The following is a 12,194-nucleotide window of genomic DNA, read 5'->3' on the forward strand; positions in this document are numbered from 1 at the left end:
GTTGTCTCAGCTTACAAGGGGGATTGCACGCATATATCTTTCTTCCTCTGACTTTATCAGTCTATCCAATACATCCCTCTCTCTCTCTCTCTCTCTCTTTTTCTTCCAAATCAATCTGCAAAGGAAACGACAACTATTTTTCCTTTTCTCACTATGCCAGCCTTTAAAGGGGATGGCATATATACATATATATGTATATCTCTCCTTTATCTCACAGTACATCAGTTTAAACAGAAACGACAGAGAACTTTTCTTTTTTTGCAATTTCAGTTTAAACAGTAACTAATAACTCTCTCCTTTTCTTAATTCATGATTTTAAACAAGAACAAAGTGCATCTCTCCTTTTCTTACAATTATACTATCAGCTTAAAGAGGAGCTACACACGTCTCTCCTTTTCTTACTACATCAGCCTAAACAGGAAAGACATATGTCTTTCCTTTCCTCGCTGGTATCACTCACACCAACAATGTGCACTTTTTCAATCAACCATCCGCAATTGGCAGTAAATTGTTTAAGCGGAAAATCCGAATGAAGCAAGTGCAGCTAAATTTAGCAATGGATCTACAAATGAATTTCATCCCATCGAGCTTTCATTACATCTTGAGTATTTTTGCGCAGCCTTCCCCCTTTTTCTTACTCTTTTGTGAGAAACAATACAATCGTGTCATAAATAATAATAATGAATTTGGGATTATTTAAGAGTGCAGATAAATTTTTCTAATTGCCAGATAAGAGCGATAAGGATGCAAATGAATGAATAAAAACGAAACTGGAATGGGCAGGGTGAAAATTAATGGAAATTGCCGTTTGGAAAGCAGGAAACGCATGATTATGTAGATTGCCAGTATGATTCCATTTGGAAACTCTTCGAATTTATCATCAACGGCCGAAATAGCCACGAAAGACACCGCCCGCCGGACCTTGCGAATATTAATCATAAGCAAGCTCGAGCTGGAAAAATTTCCCTTCCATCCGACGTAATCCTATTGTTTTTACATTTTTACAGCGGATAATTCATGACTTGAATAAATTTCATCAAGCTTCATAAATTATTAATGCACAATCAAGTGTAATTTTGGATATAAGAAAAAACAATATTGATCAATAACAGGTATCGAAATTTAAGATAAAATTAAAAAAAAAACTTTGGATAAATTTTCTATATGATTACTATCGAATATTCTTATCTTTTTTTTAAATTATAACAAGTTACTTTATACACAACATGTTTGTGCAAATTATTATTAAATTTTTATACAAAAATTGCAATTGTTTACTAATTTTGATTCACGATTGTTTGTTGCCTTATTTAAACAAATATTCATAAGTGTAATAGATTAAAAATTAAACGATGCAATTTATTAATCTGCATTAAAAGACGATTTGTCATAATAGAGCCATAACTTTTTATTTCCTACTTTCAGTCGTGATTTATATTCGTAGAAACACCTAACGCAGATTCTCATTATACTATTATATATATTTATATATATTTTTTTAATTTCCTGCCGTTACGCGGTTAACGAGAATAACTCGGCGTGCAAGCCAGACTATAAATCTAGATCAGTAATAAAATTGTTTTCATACTAATACATAAGTTACATAAAACATTATACAGGAAGATCCATTATCTCATTCTTTTCCACTAAATCTCCAGTGATTGTATTTCGTGGCTCTCGCAGTCCGAAATTTATATCGGGAGAGTATCGCCTTAGCACTTTTATCCGTGTACCAATCGACTTATGTAAACCCACCATTATTGTAAATGCGAGAGAAATTTTATTGGCTGAAATTTCTTTTGAGACCTGCGTCTACGACGTGAATAAAGAAATCAGAAAAAAACTCTAGTAATTTACATGGGATAAATTAAGCTTTTTACACGAGTTACACAAAAACTTTCTACAGATGTAAAGTAGAAATTAGAAGAAAAAAAAAACAATTGTACAACGTTGCAAGGATTGTTCGAGGAAAAACTCAAAACAATCGTTTGTTTCTGGCTGCGTTAACGTCAATGGGAAAAACGTTTGTATCGCGTTGGATGAAAAATATGAAAAACAAGTTAGGGAAGAAATGATATACATATATTGCTAATAAGAGGTTTGAAGAGAGGGAATAAAAAAGATTGTATAGATTTGTCGTTGCGAAATGTCGAAAGAATGGAACAGGGTTCGATGGATCGAGGAGAATCGGTGACTTTTACTATAATGACGAGGTAGAAATCAGTTTGGGTTTCCGTAAACGAAATCCATAAGGCGTGTGCACTCTACGTCTGGCAAATTGGGTTTGATGCTTATGATTATCCGATTGCGCACGGCGGCCGACAACTCGCGACGTGATACTTGCGACAGAAAAAATCGCACAAAAACACAGACAGGACAGTGAAACGACACAATACACGAAAAACACGTTCATATACGGAGGAGCGCGAAGCAAAACAACCAAATGGCCCAATGAGAAACGCAAAGACACTCGTGCATATTCATCCAGCTGAGAAATAAGCCTGCAACGATTTATGTGAAAAGCGGAAATACAATATCCTATTATTTTCCCTTAATTCCAAATATACTCTTACTTTTCTTCGTATTCATTCTGTCGTTTAGATGCCCTTTTGTTTACGTTTCACCGTATTTCATTGTAACACTCTGAAAAGCTCCTTTTTATCTTCCTTCGGAATCGGTTTGTTTACCTTTTCTCTATCGAGTCTATGTGTTTGTACGCGTGTAGCTGAAAGCTTTTCCAAGAAGATCGAGTATATTTTTTCGTAAATCAATTTTAGTGTTCGTTTCGTCTTACAGAATATCTACTTTATCGTATTTTGTTTTTCTTTACAGCTTAACTTCCTTCGGATATTTCTTATGTTTGCATTGCTTTGTATATTTTAACTTGTTTAAATTTTTTTGTATCCGAATTCTGCTTTTAAAGAGAGGCTCAGATTTTATTCTTCTAAATCGAATCTTGTATTCATTTCATCTTACAGTTTTTTAAGAGTTATAACGCTTTTCTGCTCTACTTATTATATTTGTATTGCTTAGTATACTTTCTTATTTACGTCTGCTCACTCGAATGCGGTTTTCCTAGAAGTCCTCTTATATTTTGTTCTCACAAATCGAATCTTGTATTCGTTTCTTTTTACAGTTTTTTTTTTAAGAGTTAAAGTTTTTCTGTATTACGTCTTATATTTGTACTTTTTTTTGTAGATATACTGATTTAAGTTTATTTATTCGACTGCAATTTTCGAAGAAGCCTAAATTTGATGTCCTAAATCGAATCTTGTATTCATTACATCTTACAGACTCCACTTAACAATGTGCTTTTTTTAACGAGCTACATTTCTCTGCTCTATTTCCTGAATTTGTACTCCCTTGTATCCCTTCTTATTTATATCCCATCAAATCTTTTATTGTTCATTCGTGCATCTCTTTTTTCATTGCATCCAATTATATTTTACTTTTTCTATAAAATGGTCCATTAAGTTTCTATACAACATTTCCATCGTGCTGCATCTCACGATTCGCGATGTTACATTTTTATCGCTCTGTTTTATTTCGTTTTTGTATTTACAACGATTCTTTTCATTTGCTAATAATGATTATCAGTATTCAATTTATTTTATAGTCGCTGCACTTTGAAAAAATTTGTTTTCAGTATTTTCAACGAGACCATTTGGGAAGAATATAAATTTTTTAAAACGATAAGCAAGGATCGTGTACAGGGGAAGACTAAAAATGGTTGTAGAAACTAGAACATTGAAACACAAAGAAGCAGAATAGAAAAGTATTAAAAGTAACAATCCACGGCTTGTGTGACAATGATATTTGAAAAGATTGTCCCGGCATATTTGCGAATAGCAAAGAATATCGTGGTGCGCCACCGTATAATATATAAACGAGAGCGAAACAAAGAACGGTGATTTATGTGAAAAGCGGAAGTCCCGGGCTGGCTTTTCCTTTCGGGCCTGCTTCGCTCGGCTGCACTTGCCTGCCCGCTCGGCTGCTACCGATTCGACGCGATTTATTTCCAAGGATGACCGTCCCCTTCCCTGCAGCCAGCCCAAACCGATCCTCCCACCCATTGCCATCACCATCTGCATACGAAATTCCAAAGAGCACCGTATCTCATGTCAAATCCTACCACCACCAACCCCTACCCACCAACACCTATTTCTTCCACTAAATCGATGCCAAATACACCTTACCCCTTATTAAACACATGCACACTCTCTATCCGTCCCAATTAGCCATCCAAAAAATTCCTAGTTAAGCATCTTTAATACAATTTCAATTAAAGATTAATTAAACCGAACAATAGCAAAGCAAAATCAAGAATAGCTGCACTATTCATAAATTTGTGAGATCAATTTTCCATGTTCACGAAGAAAAGCAAGAACGAGAGGATGAACAATTTTCTAAACAACCACACAAATACACATCTCTGATAAATACGTATATTCATCACGTCTGTTATTTCACCGACATATTTGTTTCCAGTAAATGTCCACGGAGAACGTGACATTCACCGTGAAGAACGTTAATCCCAATTACGAAGCGTAAATAAGTAATCGTTGGCTGAAATTTTATCGCCGTGGTATCTCAACGTTGTCGCAAATGTCCATGAATTTTGTATGATTCTTTTCTCATTTTCCCCTTCTAACAGCATATCCGTTGAGCGAGGGACAGCGGTGATGTATAATCTGAAAATTTGCAAGAAAAAAGGAAAGCTCGTTAATCTTCGAGTACGTATGGACAAAAGTTTGCATCTTGGAGTCCCAAGTGGAAAAAGGATCGAGCACTGAATGGTGCATGAATTGACGCGATACTTTTCATTAGTCCACAGCCTTTGGATGCTAATGTATTGCTGGAATTGCGAAAGTTCATTGGTAAATTGGTAGAAAACGAGGCTACCGCTGGAGGAACGCGTGACACTGGACTAATGGAGCGAGTGAGAGAAAGGGATAAGGATAAATGTATGCAGCTGGTGGAGAATAAGAAAACGGATGTGGGGTGGGAGTGGAGAAGGAAAACGGGAGGAGGAGGACGGGGGGGGGTGAGAGGGAGAAATGTTGCTGTCTTTTATGATTTGCAGATGTAATTTTATCGAGGCGGAGCCTTGATCCGGCTGAACTCCTGATGCAAAGCAAAGGCAATTGCGAACCTTAACACAATTGCTATTCCCTGCTTGTGCGCCTTCCACGACTAAGCCCAGAGCTTCAATTAGTATTCTCCAATGGCTTTATATGAATCGCTACGTCACCGAATACGCTTAACCCGCATTAAGCCCCTTCCACCAGCGTTATTCCTTCCCAGGGATTTTACCAGCTGCACCCCTGTCATTGCCAGGATATTCTATCCCCTATGCTATGCTGGTACTGGATGTAACGATATATAAATATAATAATAATGAACCCTGATAGTTATATACCCCTGCAGACCCAAAGATAATTATTCGAGCGAAACGATGATGCAATACAAATACACCGATTGCTATTGCGAAATTAAGCAATTAGACTAACGAGAGGTGAAAAGATGACACGAGTACTGCACTCGGTATATAAAACTTCATGTAGTAGTGATAAAATATTGTGTATAGAATGTGTGGTAATTTTAATCGTAGATGATGATTGAGTGGGGAAAGTCTGATTAAACTGGATATAGGTATAGGGAAATTTAGGAGAATACTGATGAGGTTTTCATGAACTATATACTCGAATGAAAGAAATTGGATGTTACAACGAAAGAAGAATTGTGTGTAGAATGTAGTAATTTTAATTGTAAATCGATGATTGAATGTGGGGGAAGAGTGATTAAATTGGATTACATTTGGTGAAACGAAGGAGAGTGCTGACGAGGACTTCATGAACTACACCATTGAATAAGTGAAATTGAATGTAGCCATTGAAAACAATTGTATGTATAATATAGGAATTTTAATTGTAAAATAATAATCGAAGATGGGGAAACAATGAATAAACTGAATATATGTAGGGAAAGGAAAGAGAGTTGACCAATTGTATCACTGAACAAAGAAAACTGGATGAAGTAACCAAAGAAAATGATGCGTAGAATAATTATTGTGTATTAACGTAGCGCAGTGACGAAACAGGAGCTTAGGAAACAGTAGTTTTGAGCCAAGTGAAATCTCATTGATCGTTGCACGTTGGGGGATGAAGGGAGGGATAATGAAGATTCAGTGGAAATGATTGGAAGCAAAGGTGGTTGGCAGTTGACGCAATGGAATAATAGTCGTGCCAATGGGACGATAGAGAAACGCTCGCTGGAGAACACTGAATGTGCTTAACTATATATGTATTATATGTATGTGTATAGTCATGCAGCTCGGTAGACAATACACTAGACACTGTGTACTCTTGCCTCGCAACTTCTTTCCTCTCAACAAATACAGTTCAATGACACACCTTGTCCATGCGACTAACCATTTTCTCCGTTTTCCCCGGAAAAACCAACCAAACTATTCTCGACGAAATATTCTCTCCTCGTAATTGGCTACTTTCGTTAGTAATTTTCTTCTCCTCTGTTGCTCACACAGATAGTTGGCTTTTTACAATTATCATTAATATTTCATTATTTAAAATTCAGCCTAGAGTCTGCGCGAGCGACTCGATCAAACCAGATTGCTCGTTTCATTGGAACAATAATTACACTATGTTTAATCGCAATGGCCAGATTCATTCAGCTGGATAACGCGACCAGTATTGACATAGGCAATTAGGAACAAAATTTGTTTCCATGGTAGCAACACAAGTTTGGGACTGAAACCGATAAGATCCCCCAGTGTTTAATTAATGTGTCGAAGCAGACTTGCAGTACCCAAAGTAATTCGAGTCTCTGCATCCAATAAGGAACACCCTCTTGTGTCTAATCAGGATGCAATTTCATTCTATCTATAGTCATCCTGCGTACACTCAATATAGTTTTATAGCGTGGAGCGGAATTAATAAGAAGGCTCGAGTGTCTTGATTGTAGCTTCTTTGGAGTAGAATTTCTGGAAAATTGGAGGAGACTGGATTATAGGATGTAATGAAGCAAACAGTGTGTCGAAGAGTGGAAACTCAAGTGTTGCCAAAGTGTCATAAACTTGCTGAAATTGGAATTGGCATGGATGAAACAAAAATAGATCCTTTTTTGGGAAAGAGGCTTATGAAGGCTTACCTATCATGAGGAACGGGGCGGCCAAATTGATGCCGATGAAGTCGACGCCAAGGTACATGCAGAGTCCAAAGGCGGAGACCGTGGCCATAGCAGCGGAGACGTTACCAAGAAGACCCAGCCAGGGTTTGCTGCGCACCCAATCGGTCATCATGCACGTCACGATCGAGAAGAAGCCCATGAGGAGGAAAGTGCTGGAAAAATAAGGCACGACCGTCTTCGTATTGGCCTCCAGCTCCAGTTCCAAGGTCCTCGAAGCGAATCGGGCTACGCTTATGTGCTTGAAGATTCCACTGTCCTCAGCCTCGCCTACTCTCGTCAGGAAAGCCTCCTCCCAAGCTGAACCACTGTTGTTTCGTTGTGCCGGAAAACAAACATTTGCATCGTTATTAAATCGTTTCATTCATCTACCGATGAATTTTCTCAAACGTTAATTTTCAACTTGTATATGTTTGGAGATTTAACCTTTTTCTTTTTATATGTCTATTTTACAAGAAGAAACTTTTATTTGTTCTAGTATTTATGAATTAACCAAATTCGTGTCCATTATAGGTCTGTGCGTTAAAGGTTGAGTCAACATTATAAGCATACAAATCTGAAACTCAGTACTGGAATTAAGATTTGTATGGTAATAGTTAATCCTGTTAATCAATAGTGCCACATATGTGTAAGCTTTTAATCTAACAGAGAATAATGGTTGCACGACTGCCTTAAGTTAGTGATATACCTGTATACACACACATGTAACATTTATTTCGCTTCTGATTGGCTAAGAACGACATTTATTTTAATAAATCCAAAGGGCTTACATTTGATCTTGGCGAGGATTGTCCACAGTGATAAAATAAGCTAACTGGACTGAGGGCACCGTTACTATAGTGAAATCGTCGCTGATTTTGCTACCTCCGAAATAAACCGGAAATAGATGAGCGTCCCAGGTGACTGGGTTGAACATTACAGGAAATGTTAAGTTCAACTCTCCCTTCTCCACGTCTCTGTAAACAAATTAAGTAGATTTTTTAATATAAGCATTGTTTATTATTATTTAATATGTAATGTAATTTAATCTTTTATTAGCAAATTTTGAAACTATTCTTTATATTCTGCTTTCACATAGATTAATTATTTTTTATTTTAATCATTAATTAAATTTTTTCATAAAAGCAAGTTTTATATTAATTGTTACAAAATTGACAGTTATTTATCTACATCGAATGTTTACATTTCCAGTACAATTTCACAGACTAAAGTATAATTAATTGATGATATACATATATAGAAGTGGAAGAGAGACGTTAAAGTTTAAGTGAGCAGTGTAATATCAAAGGGTAAGGATCCACAGTTAATACGTTCCTAGGCATGCGACGAGTCACGTATTATGTCAGAAAACGGACCCACGCGTTTCGCCAGTTACAACTTCCCGACGTGACACGCGCCTTTCTAGGACGAATGCTAAAAATTTTCAAGTTGCGCGAAAGAAAAACGTGATTTTAATTGAGGTCACGTACTCGCATGCCGCGTGAAATACAAGACCTTGTTATAGTGATGAAAACGAAAAGGACGCACGAGCTTTCGTTAATTAAAATTATTCAGCAACTCCCCCCCCTCTCTCTCTCTCTCTCTCTCTCTCTCCCCACACTCCTCTATACTCCTCCAAAACATACAAACCTACACATTCTCGCGTCTCTTTGCTTTTCATTAAAAATATAAATTTCACGTTTCATATGCATTTATTTCAGTAAAATCTTCCAAGAATACTCGTTGCTATAAATAAACAATTATTCAACCTAGTAGTTAATTTAAAAACAAAGTAAAATGAAAAACAGAATATTCTCTTAAAATCTACTTTCTTTTCTGATAATAATTACGTGTATATTTAACAAGAATTGTTTCTAAATTGTTTTAAGAACATTATTTCTAATATAATATTAACTTTGATCGTGTATTATATTTAAAGCAGCACAGGAAGCAGGTGTAACAGGGTGAATTTTTCAGTACAATTGCGAGGCACATTAGCACGTTGAATGCCACGTTAGTTTTACAGTGTTTGCCCCTGGGGCGCCACGATTAATTTTTTATTACATCATATATATAGCGTTGAAATATTATCTATAATAGATAAGTTGGAGTGTATAATCCTGTTTAACGAATTTATTTTATCGAGGTCCCTGGCGACCCCCGTGGGGCTGAAACGTGCTTCCCATGGCGCCAGCGCCACAAATTTGGTACCAGTTATATGTATATCGATGGCCCCCTACCTGGTACTCAACGTGTTAAAAAATAAAGTGAACTAGATAATAAACATTCGACGCAGTTTATACCCCAAAACGTGGTGGAGATTGAGAATATCGTTGGTAAAGCACTGATCGAGCCATCTAGCACAAACGTCTTCGTATCCGAATATTTCGCCATCGAACGTCACTTTGACATCTCGAATTATTTTATCCAGCTCTCGCATTTCGTCCCAAATCACTGTCCTTAGCATGTTCTTGTCCCCGTCCTTCGGGACTATGATCACGTGACCAAAACGTCCTGCAAAAGATAAATTCTCTCGATTAGCATATTCTTATATAATTATTCCTAATGTTTTAATTAGATTAAATATTATTGTCACGTGCAAGTGGAATAAACGACCCATCATAGTCCAAATATAATCATTTAAATCACTATACTATTTTTTACATCCTGCGCATTAACATTCCATTAAAGTTTGTACTACGACCCATCGTATAACACACATAATAAAAATTAAATTACAACAAAGATAACTATATATAATAACGCGAGATATACTTGAGCGTTTCTAAGGGTCGTTTAGCAGTGGAGCAAGGTTAGTTTTGGAGACAATAAACGTGAGAGACTAGCTGGTAGGAAGTAAGGTGAGGAGGAGTAGCAAAATGGGACATTGGAGTGGGTTGAAGCTATAAAATTTACAGGAATTGCATGGACAGGGACGAATGGCTGACATTGTGGAAAATGGAGTTGGTGGAAGAGGTAAAATAATTGTGAGAAACGTTCCAACATGTTAAAATTCCTATAAAACTTGGGCTACTCTTGTTATGGGGAGCAATGAACGGGGTGGGGTGATAAAAAATGAAGCTGGTTCCAGAGGGTTAAAAGTGGAATAGGGTTTGGAGAATTTTGCTGGACAGTGATGAATGGGGATCATTGGGGGAATTGGGTGGAGGAGGGAGGGGTAGGGGAATGGAAACTAAAAAGCGAGGGAAGAGCGTGGGTGAAGATGGGACGAGTTTGTGGGATGAAGATGGGGTTGAAAGGGGAAAGAGCTGGTGCTTTACCTGGCCTGGTGATTCGACCAACGTTGAATTGATGACTATAGTTGACCTTGAAATATTGTTCGACGATGGCCCTCTCAGTTTTTCCAGGTCCATTGATGGGAGAGAATAGGTACTCCGGATCGATTTCATAGTGAATCCTTTGATAACCGGTGAAACAGATAAAGGCCAGGAGCACTGGAATTATCACAAAATATCCTGGATGTTTGCCCACTGTGAGACCCACTTTGTGGAATCCTCGCTGCAGCATATCGTCCACGCAAGTCAGACCTTTCCACATCTGCAACAGAACCCCGTTTGAACATTTTTTAATTTCATTTATTCAAATCCCTATTAAAAATTCCATCTAATGTTTTTTAAAACAAAACACAAATCCTCTTTAATGCTGTGATAATCCTTATTGTAGCATACTTTATGCTTTTATTAATGAATTAAAAATCAAAGGATGAAAATTAATAATTGCTCTTAAACCATTTTCATTCTCTTGCTTCAAAGAGACACTGGAAAGATTCAAATAAAATTAAATTACAGCAAAGTTCTGTTTTCTTCTCACATATCACTAGAGTATTAGCTGAGGATTGAGGGGAAAAAAGGAAGCAATGGACATAATCCCATTTATAAAATTCAATTAACCTGAGCCAATTATCTTTTTGCACTTGGCTGGCGTTTTATAGGTACTAATTACGTGAGAGGGAATAGAAGTTTATCAATTTTCATGGGTAAATTTTCTATGAACAATTGTTTTCTCCCAGATTTCCCTCATAGCGTCTCATTGTCGTGAAAATTTCATGAAATAATATCGTCCCGCGGAAATTAAAAGAAATTCGGTGATGAAAATTCGCCAAGTGGGCTAAAAAAAGAGCAATAGCTTTCATTGCCAATAAAATTGTAACACGAATCACTGAAAGCCAGCAATTACACGCATTTCAATAAATTAATCAAAGTCCATTTATCAGTTTTCAGGTGGCCGATAAAAATGGTCGAATGTTAAAGTCAGAGAGTTAATAATAATAAAATGAATAGGCTGGTATATTAGAAAGCAGAGCAGAGCATATTAATGCATAAAACATAAAGCTAAGCGAGTTCTCGAAATAATTTCCTATGTAATATTAGTGAATGATTACGATTGTACTGAGAATTAAGAATGTTTCCTGGTTTCTTTTGGAAAGAAATATGTTGTATGTTAGTGAAGTGGGTGGGAGAGGTGAAATGGGTGCATGTATATATATATATATATAGAGTGTGAAGGGGGGGGGGCTGATTACAATCAATAAAACTCTGGGAGTTCCTCATTTACGGTTCGCTAAACGTTAAAGGCGAACCGCTGCAGAGTCCAAAATTAATTAATAATTTTTTTTCACTCTATCCATCCTTCTCTTTCCTACTCTGTAGGCAAGTTGCACGCCTGCAGAGAAAGAAAAATGGATAAGAAAAGCTTGAACTCCTAGGGAGCAGCTCGATATTAAATTATTTTCTCACTGAATATTCCAGAACGCTCGCTAAATAAATCACAAGTTTCCCTCCAAGAATATTTATTCCCAGCTTAGCTCTCTTTATTATTCACTGTATTCCACCAATTTACAGCGCAATAATCCCTTGTAAGCCGATATTGACAGCAAGATGCATTTTATCCTTTCATCAAGTTTTCTTATTATTCTCTTGTACTCTACATTTTGAATATTGAATTTTCATATTTACTCAAATAATTTAACAAGATTGATTATTAATTCGATT

The 12,194-nt window shown here is 36.7% G+C and overlaps 1 protein-coding gene across 1 annotated transcript in view; it reads right to left on the bottom strand.

Moving 5' to 3' along the window:
- Ptr (Patched-related) overlaps positions 1–12,194 on the bottom strand; it is a 60,945-nt gene that overhangs the window by 16,631 nt on the left and 32,120 nt on the right. Inside the window, exons 2-5 of the mRNA XM_066730656.1 lie at positions 10,464–10,740; positions 9,486–9,696; positions 7,974–8,159; positions 7,168–7,511 (exon numbers count right to left, since the gene is read on the bottom strand). Coding sequence (XP_066586753.1) covers positions 7,168–7,511; positions 7,974–8,159; positions 9,486–9,696; positions 10,464–10,740 — 1,018 coding nt within the window. The remainder of the gene's footprint in view (positions 1–7,167; positions 7,512–7,973; positions 8,160–9,485; positions 9,697–10,463; positions 10,741–12,194) is intronic.

Source organism: Prorops nasuta, unplaced genomic scaffold (assembly GCF_024137725.1).
Source record: "Prorops nasuta isolate Cenicafe-Biocafe unplaced genomic scaffold, Cenicafe_Pnas_1.2 PNAS00008, whole genome shotgun sequence".
Lineage (NCBI taxonomy): Eukaryota > Metazoa > Arthropoda > Insecta > Hymenoptera > Bethylidae > Prorops > Prorops nasuta.